Source organism: Eublepharis macularius, chromosome 4, assembly GCF_028583425.1.
Source record: "Eublepharis macularius isolate TG4126 chromosome 4, MPM_Emac_v1.0, whole genome shotgun sequence".
NCBI classification, from domain to species: domain Eukaryota; kingdom Metazoa; phylum Chordata; class Lepidosauria; order Squamata; family Eublepharidae; genus Eublepharis; species Eublepharis macularius.
The window spans coordinates 181,358,897-181,371,955 of record NC_072793.1 but is presented as its reverse complement, the minus strand read 5'-3'; the positions used below and the strand labels follow the sequence as shown (position 1 = coordinate 181,371,955).

At 43.6% G+C, this 13,059-nt stretch overlaps 1 protein-coding gene across 1 annotated transcript; it reads left to right on the top strand.

Annotated features, from left to right (window-relative positions):
* The first annotated feature begins 1,508 nt into the window (after positions 1 to 1,508).
* LOC129327980 (zinc finger protein 239-like) lies at positions 1,509 to 8,382 on the top strand. Its single transcript, XM_054976725.1, has 4 exons — positions 1,509 to 1,530; positions 3,484 to 3,563; positions 3,805 to 3,931; positions 7,291 to 8,382. The coding sequence occupies exons 1-4, from the start codon at positions 1,509 to 1,511 to the stop codon at positions 8,208 to 8,210; spliced, it is 1,149 nt and encodes a 382-aa protein (XP_054832700.1). The 3' UTR covers positions 8,211 to 8,382.
* Positions 8,383 to 13,059: the final 4,677 nt, after the last annotated feature.

Genomic DNA, 13,059 nt, shown 5'->3' with positions numbered 1-13,059 from the left:
ACCTGGAGGCTGGCAACCCTATTGAATACACCTTACTGCAATGATAACCCTTTACAAGATTATAATCATGTTGGAAATCTGGCCGTGTTCAAAGGAAACACTGTAGAAACGGGGCTTGGCAGTCTGGTTCTCTTTATATGAGTTAGTGTTGGTGAGTGTAGTGATACTATTTTCCCTGTGTTCTGTGCTCTGTTGTATATCCAAGCTGTAATGAAATAAAAGATCTTTCCCTTTTTAAAGGAGCAGACTGTGTTCAAAATACACCCCCTCCCATGCACTTAAGAGCTCGATGCGTGCGTATGTACACACACGCACACAAAGAGTCATTTTGCTGGGCAAGGAGCAAACAGGAGGAACTCTGTGCACACACTCTGTGCGCATACACAATCACACTGGTGCCCAAACTCACTGGTGAAGCGAAGGCAGGAATAGGTTTGGTGGCGGCAGAACCAAGGGACAAGGAGGGAGAAGTGGGGAATCACTCTCTTATATACACACAAGCACACACAAATCTGCTTTCAGCTGTAACACTATTTGTTAGGGATATGTACAGTAAAAAATCATTATCAATAGAATTAGAAAACAAAAATAAAGAACATAAATACTGGTGTTGGAGTCCTCTGATACTGGTTCAGGATTCAGATTTGGATTTTCTTTTGAGATGCCAGAATTATTCAGGCGATATTGTTCATCATGGGGAAGTTTGCAGGGAAGACCATTTTTCAACTAAGAGCTAAGCTACAAGTGACGCCTTACACAAGTTGGACACTTGTCAGCTTCCCTCAAGTTTTGATGGGAAATGTAGGCATCCTGGTCTTGCAGCTGTAATGGAGAGCCAAGCTGTAAAGCCAGGACGCCTACATTTCCCATCAAAACTTGAGGGAAGCTGACAAGTGTCCAACTTGTGTAAGGCGTCACTTGTAGCTTGGCTCTAAATGACACCAACGTTGCAGTAAAAAAGAGCAAGAGTCCAGTAGCACCTACAAGACTAACAAAATTTGTGGTAGAGTATGAGCTTTTGTAAGTTGCAGCTCACTTCCTCAGATACTAGTGAGCTGTGAGTCAGGAAAGATCATACCCTTCCACACATTTTGTTAGTCTTATAGGTGCTACTAGATTCTTGCTCTTTTCTACTGCTACAGACAGGCTAACACGGCTACCCTTCTTGATCTATCCCCAAAACTGCAGGCAACCTAGTGCTTCCTGTGAAAATGCATTAAGACCCCTGCCCCAAAAATAGTTTCAAGAGGATGAGACCATGAGGTCTAATTCTGTGGGCCCCTGAATAGGCTGCCCCCATTATCCTACTTGTTTCTTTGCTTCCTTTGGGGACAAGAAATTCAAAGAAGCCAATAGCCAAACACAGAAGAGGAAGCACTGGCCAAAAGCAATGCAAACAAAACTTAAAATTTCTTCTGAGGGTGGAGGGCAGGAACACCTGCTCCCCCACTCCAAATCAAGCCACACCAGCCAGAAGAAATCTCCTCTCCAAAGGCAATCCATAGGCGATGCTCTACGTGACTCAAGGCAGTGAGCCTGGCCAGAAGCATCTCCACCTCTTCTTAGGGAATGAGAGACGGTATCTTCTGACATATATAGAAAGGTTGCTCTGCATTCCGCGACTCCATCAGCTGGGGTGGAAAAATGGGTTGAATCCTCTCTTCCCTTTGCACAGTTTGCAAGGAAGCTCCAATGATGCTTGGCTCGGTAAACAGATGCAGCCTCTGCAAGGACAAGAGCCTTTCTGCTTTCTGGAGAGTCTAGAGAGGGTTAAATGGAGGGAGTTTCAATTCCTAGAGATGGAATTTTAATTCCTAGAGAGGCTCCCTAGAGGAGAATCACGTGTCTTGACACAGTCACTTCCTGCTCCAGTCTTTCCTCTGCAAGGAGCACCGGAGGATTTTTTAAAAACAGGTAAGCGATTAAAGAGCATTTCTTTTGCAAAATCCCTCGCTGCTTTTGGCAATTGAACTCTCCAGTCTGCTCAAAAAATTCCTGCAATATTGACCAGCCAGAGTCAATAGTTTAACACTGCTTCATTAGCAGTGTTAACCAGAGGGGTGATCATTTATTTGTGTGTGGTGCCCTCAAGTCAAAACTGACTTACGGCGACCCCTGGTGGGGTTTTCATGGTAAGAGACTATCAGAGGTGGTGTGTCATTTCCTGGCTCTGCAACCCTCGTCTGAGTTGGAGGTCTCCCATCCAATTACCAACCAAGGCCAACCCTGCTTAGCTTCTGAGATCTGAGCTCAGGCTCACCTGGGCCATCCAGGTCAGGGCATCCATTTATTCAAAAGGAGCTTTTTTGCTTATCCTGTGGAAGCTTCACTTCACTGGAGTTTTTCCTGGAATATGACACGCACATTCCACTGTTTTTTCCCCCTGTGTTCAGCTGCTGTCTCCAAACTCTAGCAAAATGGCCCATCTTTCGGCATGTTTTTGTTCATTCCGTAAGCTCAGCATTGCTCGGTTACAGGCATACTGCCACATGACCTGTAGGTTTTTCTTGCTGTTCCAGAAGTGTAAAGGAGCCCCGTGGCACAGAGTTGTAAGCTGCAGTACTGCGGCCCAAGCTCTGCTCACGACCTGAGTTCAATCCTGGCGGAAGCCAGGTTCAGGTAGCCGGCTCAAGGTTGACTCAGCTTTCCATCCTTCTGAGGTCGGTAAAATGAGTGCCCAGTTTCCCAGGGGTAAAGTGTAGAGGACTGGGGAAGGTAATGGCAAACCACCCTGTAACAGAAGTCTGCCAAGAAAACGCCATGATGCGACGTCCCCCCATGGGTCAGTAATGACTCGGTGCTTGCACAGGAGACTACTTACCTCCAGAAGTGCACACTTACTGAAGGTACAGTTCTTCCTATAAACTCAGTGCAACAGTTTCCTACCAGAGGGTAACTTCTGGGTGACGTCTGCAGTGTGCCATACTTGTGTTGCCCTTGCTAATGGAAGATTTTGGGTTTCTAGAAATCTGCTTCTCATCTCGCAATCTACAGTAGAACTCTGATCTCTTCTGGATGAGTCAGCAAGCTCTCCAAAATCACTGGATGCTCTGCTTTCTTGTATGATAAAGATAATTATTTATTTAGAGAATCTTTATGTTACCTCTCCAGGGTAACATAAGACAAAAACATAACAAAACAAAAGACTGAAAAACATAAAGACAAAAAACATAAGACAAAAACATAACAAAACAAAAGATTGAAAGTTATGAATGAAAACCTGGTTTTAAAAAAAGTCCCACTCAAAGCATAAAAACATAAATCCTTGAATAACGATTTCTAATCTAAAAGCATCCTTTAAAGATATTCAAAGATCACCTCCTTAATTAAAAGCAACCCTTTAGTAACCTTGTTTTTACTGGACATACAACCTTCTTCAAACTTATTAGCATATTTAGATTTCTCACCTGCACATTTACTGACAAGATATGAAACAAATGAGCAGGTTGGGGAATGTCTTCCAATTACCTTTTATCCTTCCAGGTGGTGCCTTGACAGCAACAGTATATTCTTTGCCATCTCCTTGTGGCAGAGATAAAGAAGTTTGCGTGCAGCCAGATGGGGTAAGTGTGGAACTGAGGATCGTGCCCTGAGTGCCTCCCCGCCCAATTTGTCTCTCTTTCTCTCTCCCCTCCTTTTCGTTGGCTGCTATCTGTGCCGATCGCTGTACAAAAATGAAAGGCCTGGTAGAAGTTTGAATCCTGAAAGCAAACATCTAATTCTAGTTCTTTTGAATTCCCCTTAGATGGGGAAGAATTGTTAAATTAGCTATGAGGATAGAGGGGTTTATTTTTTCTTTTTCAGGGTCCAGTGACCTTTGAGGAGGCATCCGTGTATTTCACAGAGGAGGAGTGGGTGCTGCTGGATCCGGATCAAAGAAGCTTTCTCAAGGAAGTTATGGAAGACAGTTGTCAGAATGTGGCCTCTTCGGGTAAGCCTCCCCTTTCCTTTAAGAGCGGAACTACAAGTGACAAAAGGCACAGATTGGGCACTTGTCAGCTTCCCTCAAGTTTTGATGGGAAATGTCGGCGTCCTGGTCTTGCAGCTTGGCTCTCTGACTGCTGTCCAATGGACTTTTCAACTGTCACTTGTCCAACATTCCTACATTTCCCATCAAAACTTGAGGGAAGCTGACAAGTGTCCAACCTGTGCCTTTTGTCACTTGTGGTTCCGCTCTAATTCACAGATATTGAAGGCAGAAATCCCACCTTCAACTGAAGATTCTAGCATGCCTCTTCCAGTGGAGACTCTTGCTGAGGGAGTGGAGCGGGTCCACATGCAGGCAAGGGAGGGGTTTCTTAGTTAAAATGGGATTCTCCAGGTATGGGAGTTTATAAACTAGAACACCTGCTCCTCCCCCAATGGCCCACTGAAGACTGAGAAGGCTCAACTGTTCTTCGAGGTATGCAGTGCTGAGTAACTTTCCAATCTATACAGTTTGTCATGAAGAGAGGAAGGCAGCAGAAGGGATAAATAGGAAAAATCTCTTCTGCTTGCCTGAGTGGAGGCTTAGGCGTGGCCTGCACATACAAGAGAAAGGGATGGGAGGCCCCAGTGCAGCAGAAGAAACCAAGATAAACAGGAACTGAGTGGGTGAAGTTTTGCTGAGTGCCACAAAGAGCTTCCCTTGCTGAATTCCTGCCTGCCGGGATGCTCTTCATATCAGAGGGGCAGGCCCTCTCTTGACATACTAGGCCGGAGGGAAGGAAAGACAAAGTTTTCCATTCTGAGCTCCTTTGAGGAAGGGATGGATGAAAAAATATCCTAAATAGACAAAGGAATATGACTGAAAAGCATTCTGGTTGTTAGTAGGCGTTCAAGATTTTCAGGATCCTTCACCATCGTTTATAATAGTAATAATAATAGTAGTAGTAGTAATAATAACAATGTGCGTATATACCACTCTTCTAGACAGATTAGTGCCACACTCAGAGCAGTGAACAAAGTCAGCGTTGTTATTAGAAAGACAGAAAATATAACGATAGGATGTGCGTGTGTTATGTGCCGTCAAGTCACCTATGGAGACCCTATGCAGGATTTTTGGGAAAGGATCACATGATGGAAGGTGGACCCACAAATAAAAGTATAAATGTAGGAGCAGAGCTTTAGAGTGACAGGAAAGAAGGTACTCTGGGCTCTCCCTTGTGCTCTCTCTCTACAAGTTGTCCTCTACCTCATTTTCTGAGTGTGTCTAAAGAATACTTAGTGTAAAACCTTTCATTTGATTGTTCCAGCTTAGATTAAATATGGCCGCCTCATTCTGTTGTTATATTGTACCTGGAAACTGGTGAGATTATTGTAATCTGGTATTGTAAAGAGTTAGCACTGAGGTAAAGTGCGATGAGGAAGATGTGTTAGAATTTATTGTGCATTCTATTTAATGAAGGGGCTAGCAAATTTATTTGAAAAGTTTAAATAATAAATAAATAATCAACACCTAGGGCATTCAATAAACAAAATGCAATAAAATGAACACTTAGGATATTCAATGAACACTTTAAATTTGAAAACAAGCATAAATCCAAACAGAGAGGAAAGATTTCTGAAACAAAGCATAAGTAATTAAACATGACATCTACCCAGTAGGAGCATATACATATAAACAAATAGTATCCAGTAGAATAGTCTGCAGTCCCTGTCCTTTACAAGAACATCTCTCTGAGCCATGTTTGCTGTCTTTTAGGTTAAAAGATCCTCTGTAAGTATAAGTTCACACACAGATTAACAGGTTGGCTACAGGCAAGCTTCAAGGGGAGGGGGGATTGCATAGAAGAGGAGCCACCACTGAAAATGCCCTATCTGTGGTGACCACATCTCTGTATATAGGGGTACACAGAGCAGGGTGTGCAAGGTGGTCTGGAATGTGGATGGGGACAATATGGAAGGGAGCATGCCTTCACATACACTTGCCCCATTTAGGCAAGTGTTGTCCATGTGGACCAATAAGGTCTCTTCTGATGGGCAGTGGTGCTTTGGAGAGAAGGGATTGGACCTGGCCTGTGATGAGTCCAGGGCAGGGGATATGTTGGGGGGCAACAGGTCCTCCCTTAATTTGTGTTTTCCTGCAAAAACTTACCCTTAAAAGAAGTTCAAGCAGGATTTCAGATTCCATTCCAGTCACCCGGATGACCCTGTGAGGCCAATAAGAGCAGGAAAAATAATAATAACATTCAATTTATATATCACCCTTCAGGACAACTTAATGCCCACTCAGAGCAGTTTACAAAGTATGTCATTATTATCCCCACAACAACAATCACCCTGTGAGGTGAGTGGGGCTGAGAGAGCTCTGAGAGAGCTGTGACTGGCCCAAAGTCACCCAGCTGGCTTCAAGCGGAGGAGTGGGGAATCAAACCTAGCTCTCCAGATTAGAGTCCTGCGCTCTTAACCACTACACTGAAGTGGCCCAAGACAACTCCTGTGTGCTCTACAAGTTGGGAGCTCATCTTGGATCTCAGTAGTTCAGGCATAAAGCTCTGCTCTGAACTGGCTGTCCAATGAATGTTCTGTGTCTGAATACAGGATGAGTTCTGCCAGAGTTCCCCCTAGTCCATCTTCCCCTTTTCCACAGTGGCCAGCCGGCATCTCTGGAAGATTTCACAGGCAGAGGAGAGCCAGTTTGGTGCAGAGAGGCAGTGTAGTGTTGTGGTTAAGAGCACCGGACCATAATCTGGAGAATCGGGTTTGTTTCCCCGCTCCTCCGCATGAAGCCAGCTGGGTGACCTTGGATCAGTCACAGCTCTCCAGAGCTCTCTCAGCCCCACCCACCTCACAGGATGATTTGTTGTAGGGATAATAATAACATACTTTGTAAACCACTCTAAGTGGGTGTTAAGTTGCCCTGAAGGGTGGTATATAAATCAAATTTATTTGTTGTTGTTGTTGTTAGGAGCAGAGCCAAGGTCTCTCACTTTGAGAGATTTTGCTCTGCTGGCCTTCAGAGAGACACTTCCTACCAACATTGAGGTCTCCCCGAGTCCCCCTGTCTCTGATGAAAGTCCCTTCCAGGACAAATCAACTGCCAATTAATATTTGTCTCCCCTTTGAGCAATTTCTGTTCATGAACAATTAGCAGACTTCTTTCCTTGATAAGAGTTTTGAGGTCCCACTGAGTCCCCCTGTCTCTGATGAAACTGCAGGACAAATTAATAGCCAATTAATATGTGGCAGGATTTGTCTTCTCTTCTGGTAATTTCTGTTCTGTTGCTATCAAAGAGTAGCTAACAGCCTTTTTTCTCCTTGATTCCATTTTTGCTCTAAGGTCTTACTAGTCTTTTCTCTTTATAACAGAACCTGATTGTCCCCAGAACAAGTTGAAGGGAGAACCTCAGCAGCTCCCACTAGAAGGGAAAGAGCAAAGGGGAAGCACTGGAACAAAACGGAAGAGGGGGAATAAATCTTCCGCTTCTCAAGATGCTAAATCCCAGGACGCCCCGCTGTACCATGGAAGGATCAGTTGTCCTGCGTGTGGAAAAACATTCATTTATCAATCAGTGTTTGATATGCACTGGAGAAACCACACAGGGGAGAAACCATATAAATGTTTGGAATGTGGAAAGAGCTTTGCTCAGAGTACCAACCTTATCACTCATCAATTAATCCACACGGGGGAGAAACCATATAAATGTTTGGAGTGTGGAAAGAGCTTTGCTCGGAATGACGCTCTTACTATTCATCGACGAGTCCACACAGGGGAGAAACCATATAAATGCTTGGATTGTGGAAAGAGCTTTGCTCGGTGTTCAGAGCTTACTGCCCATCGACGTGTCCACACAGGGGAGAAACCATATAAATGCTTGGAATGTGGAAAGACATTTTCTTATAATGCTGCACTTTCTGCCCATCGACGAATCCACACAGGAGAGAAACCATATAAATGCTTGGAGTGTGGAAAGAGTTTTTCTTATAATGCCGCGCTTTCTGCCCATCGACGAATTCACACAGGGGAGAAACCATATAAATGTTTGCAGTGTGGAAAGAGCTTTGCTCGCAGTGACACCCTTTCTGATCATCAGCGTAGCCACGCAGCAGAGAAACGAAATAAATGCTTGGAGTGTGGAAAGAGCTTTGTTCGGAGTTCAGACCTTACTGTTCATCAACGAATTCACACAGGAGAGAAACCCTTCCAGTGTTTGGACTGCAAAAAGAGATTCAGACAGAAGTCGAGTCTTGTTTACCATCAAGTAATCCACACGAGAGAAATCACATAAATGCTTGGAATGTGGAATGATCTTGGATTGGCGTTAGAGCTTACTGACCATCGACTGATCCACACAGGGTAGAAACCACATTAATGCACTGAGCATGGAAAGAGCTTTGCTCAAGAGTTTAGGGCTTATTGTCCATTGATGAATCCACATAGAAGAGAAACCATGTGAAAGCGAAGAGTGTGCAAAAACCTTCCATCTTAAAAGTCACTTTGTTTTGCATCGAAGCACCAACAGAGGTTAGAAACAATACAAATGCTTCCGATGTAGCAAGAGCTTCACTTGCAATCCTGACCTTACCAGACGTCCTGAAGTCCATGCAGGGGAGCAATCATGCCTTCTGCAAAGGATTAAGAAGGGGAAGCCGAGAAATACACACTCAACATCTAGTGTTTTTGTGCTAAACGAGTTTCTAACAAGTCTGAAAATCTCCCCTACCCCAGAAACAAACCCTTTAAAAATTCAGAATGTCTTAGAAAGAGAGAAAATTCAAAGCAATTCTAAAGCAAGCCAAGAGGATAGAATAAAACAATGCAAAATAAAACCAAGGAAAACAACTTTTTAATGCCCCCCCACTACACCCTCCCCCACCCCAGAAAACTGAAAGTTCAGAAACACTTGAAATATTTTTAAAACAAGCCAATTAGAAATCCCATCCTAATGAGGTCTGGCATGTAGGCACAGAACAAGACGGTCTGCCCATGGCAGAGACCAGAGCAAAAGTGACAATAGCGCTCCAAAAAATCTAGCCATGAAATGGAGGCTAACCAAAACAGAGCTCCACCAGAAAAGATAACCCACACCAATAGAACCACAAGGGTCTCCAGGGATAATAGTATCATTTTTATTATGAATTTAATCCTTTTCAAAGTGCTAAGTGCTAAATATATGCAATATTAATCCAATAGACAACCATTACATGATCAAATAACACAAATATCACAGTAAGCCACTGAATAATCATGTGACAAGAATGCAGTTAGTCCATATGAAACTAGTTAGTCCACATGAAATTCCATAGTAAACCATTCATTCGCAGAAACTCCAAATCCTCTGGTGAAAAATACTTAATTTTGTTTCTTCCTTCTACACAGGTGTGTGCAAATGCTCATTCATCAATATTAACAAGGTGATAATTGCTTCCAGTATACAGCCAGCTGTATACTGGAAGCAATTATCAGCATTTGTGCTCTTCAGCCATCATGCTTATTTGCATTACAAGCGAAGTGTGGAAGGCCACTTTGTTAATATTGATGAACGAACATTTGCACACACCTCTGTAGAAGAAGGAAGAAACAAAATTAAGTATTTTTCACCAGAGGATTTGGAGTTTCTGCGAATGAATGGTTTACTATGGAATTTCATATGGACTAACTAGTTTCATATGGACTAACTGCATTCTTGTTGCATGATTATTCAGTGGCTTACTGTGATATTTGTGTTATTTGATTATGTAGTAGTTGTCTATTGGATTAATATTGCATATATTTAGCACTTAGCACTTTGAAAAGGATTAAATTCATCATAATAATTATACTATTATCCCCAGAGACCCTTGTGGTTCTATTGGTGTGGATGAAATGGAGTGTAGCCTTCATGCCTTCTGTTTTCTTTGCCTATGTTCTAAGAGCCATGGAGGGATGAGAAAATCATAATGATTGGGCAGACAATTCCTGCTCCCCCTGAAGTCTGATCTCATTGCCTGGGAGAGCTGTTTCTCTCGTTTCTCTCCCTCCTTTCTCTCTCTTGTTGCCTGGGAGTCCTGTAAACTCAGGGCTTTTTTTCAGTGGGAACAGGGTGGAACGGAGTTCCAGTACCTCTTGAAAATACTCGGCAATAGTGCGTGAAAATAATATTATTTCAAAGAATCCCATGTGTTTCTTCAATTCCTTCTCAAGAGTTCTGCCACCTCTTTTCCCAGGAAAAAAAACCCTGTGAAAAAGAAAAATGTAAGAAAAACAGCCCTGGGAGCATTAAAAGGGTATTCCCTGACACACCCGAATATTTCTGGATTGTTTTGGACCTAGTTAGTAGCCTAAAAAATTCCAGTACAGTATATTTCTGATTTGAATTCGTACCTGATATATCCGAGTATCGTTCTTGTTGTCTGTTGCTGTAAGTACGATCCTAGTGTATTTAACTGTGTTTAACGTCTCATGCCAGAATTTCAGATGTTTCAGATGTCTGGTTTCTCACTTATGCAATCAAAACCCTCCTGCCTTGAGCGTTGGATGTCCTGTCCCGTTGATTGTACAGACTTGAGTCTCAGTGAGGTAGACCATAAATAAATAATCTGTCTTGGTGTTGCTTCATCCAGTATTGCTGCAGCTCTTCTGGAAGGAGACATAAGAACCCATTCTGTATTCTAAGTACTATTAAATAGTGTGAGTGGGTTGAGTTATGGGGATGGGGATGGACATGGGCAGAGCCTCTAGTTCATAATAGATGGAGTAAAAGAATTAAATGAGTCTACATGCACTATTCAAGCATTCATGCTGAGCGAGGCTACAGGGAAAAGGCTGAAAACATGTGGTCCCCTCAGTACTTATCCTAAATAATGTTTAATCATGATAGGCTCATATTTCTTGAAGTGGCCGCAGTTTAAAGTCCAGCATTACTTTAATTCTCATGCCTGGCGCATTGTCCCTCTTGAGCCAGATGGAGTTCCTAAGTAAACGTTTGGCCTTCCGTGGCTTGTGCTCATCCACAGAGAAGAGAAAGAGAGAAGGAAACGTCTTCTCTGTATCCAGAGAATTTATAATATCCCCTTGGATATTTCCCCCTCAGGGTTCTTCTCGGGGCTTTTTTTCTGGGAAAAGAGGTGGTGGAACTCAGTGGGTTGCCCTTGAAGAAAATGGTCACGTGGCTGGTGGCCCCGCCCCCTGATCTCCAGACAGAGGGGAGTTCAGATTGCTCGGCGGCATGGAGGGCAATCTCAACTCCACTCTGTCTGGAGATCAGGGGGCGGGGCCACCAGCCATGTGACCATTTTCAAGAGGTTCCAGAACTCCGTTCCCCCGTGTTCCCCCCGAAAAAAATCCCTGGTTCTTCTGATCTTCCTGCTGCAAAGAGGAAGAGAAAAATTTCTTGCCTTTTGACTGTTCCCGGCTGTCGTATTAGGTCCAACATTCTAGCTGTGTGATGGTAAACCCTTTGTTTTTATTTTGACCAGAGCCATTTGCATCTGGAAGCACTGAAGCACTACGTGCTTGGAGCTTTTCCTTTTCCACATGCAGGATTCCCCAGTGGCAAGAATTAATTGATGAGCACTGTCAGGAAAGAGGGGAAAATGAAATAAGAAGAAGAAACGGGTAAATTCCTAAGGATGATGGTCAGGTGGGCCTCTGAGTCTGCAGCCTGGCTCATACAGGATTGTCTGTATGGAAATATTTTTCATAGTCTTTCCAGACCACACAGTCATTAAGGGAGACATGAGGTTAAAGTGTGGAGGGGGAGAGGAGATTGTTCCCTCTTGGGATTTTGTTCCATTAGAACTCACAGAAGATCTTTAGTAATGCTTAGGGGTGTACGCCCGAAAAAGATTCGGGTTTCCGATTCTTTTTTGTCACTACAACGCCCTCCTCCCCACTCCCATTGGGTAAAAACAGGCAGGAAGCTCAAAGCAGCACTTTTCTTGCGGTTTGCAAACAGCAAGAAACGTGCTGCAGCTGCTGCCCGAAGCTTTCCAAAATGCTCCGAAGCTTTCAGAATGCTTTGCTTCGGTATTTCTGAATTGGCTCAGCAATGCTGGGGCCAATTTGGAAATACCGAATCTAGCCGAATCGGGCCCTATTCAGGTTAAAAACCTGAATCAGAAACCCAAACATATCCCTAGTAATGCTCATGCTTTTGTCATTGAATCCAATAGGAGAAAAAAGGGAAACATTTCTTCCCACATCATTCATTGACAGCATTCAGTGTTGGAGTTCTAAGAGTAGCAGTTCTCAAACTGAGAAATGTCAAAGAAAAATCACAACGCAAGATTGCTGAAATTGAGTTTATTTGCAAATTTGGAAAAATGACACTCTCCCCCCTCAGGTTTGAATATGGAGACTGGCTTTTGCCAATTTTTTGTGCTTCACACCCCTACTCTGTTAAGCTAACAACTACGTGTATTATAGCCTGCTTACTGACACTCTCATTTGCAATATCCCTCCCACCCTCAGCCTGGATTAAAAAGACTCCTACCTTTCCCCACTCCATCTATCTGAAGAAGGGAGTTTTGAGAGCTCATACCCTGGAAATCTAGTTGCTCTTTAAGGTGCTACCGGACCCAAATCTTGCTCTTCTTCCCATGCAGATGAATTTTCACGCTGGCCCCACCAGAGGGAAATCAGGATCCCTCCAAACTCTAGCATGATCCATTTCCCGGCAGCTTAAAAGAGGCGAAGTCCACAAAAAGGCAACTGATGAATCCAGAAAAGAGACGATTCGGAGGAGATGAGGGTTTTCTCTGCTCCATCCTTGAACCTGCAGAGCCGACAGCTCAGCCTGGAGGTGTTTATGATGAGAGGGATCAGTCTGCAGAGTTAAAAGAGGGAGATCTCTAAGGTGATCAGATTCCAGGAATCAAGTCCCTAAGGGTGTCCGGTGGGATCTCAGCCCACCTTCTCAACACCCCTGCAAAGGAGCAGAAGCAGCTGTCTGAGCGGTGGGAATTAGCGAGGAAGTGCTCGGGCTTGGACTTCTTCCAGAAACCCTGTTTTGTGCACTGAATCTCCTTTTTAGGGGGGACAAGAAGGTATATCAAAAATTGGGGTTCACTGTAAAGTACGACCTGAAAATACCTACTAGATCCACAATATGAAAAAAATAAAAGTGTTAGCCAAACTGCCTCAAAGATGGGGAATTA

Excerpts from the sequence above, each read along its gene's own strand:
- LOC129327980 (XM_054976725.1), top strand. The coding sequence starts at position 1,509 with ATGCTCTACGTGACTCAAGGCA. Across the intron at positions 1,531-3,483 it reads GCTCTACGTGACTCAAGGCA|GTGGTGCCTTGACAGCAACA; the intron begins GTGAGCCTGGCC and ends TTATCCTTCCAG. Across the intron at positions 3,932-7,290 it reads TCAGAATGTGGCCTCTTCGG|AACCTGATTGTCCCCAGAAC; the intron begins GTAAGCCTCCCC and ends TCTTTATAACAG.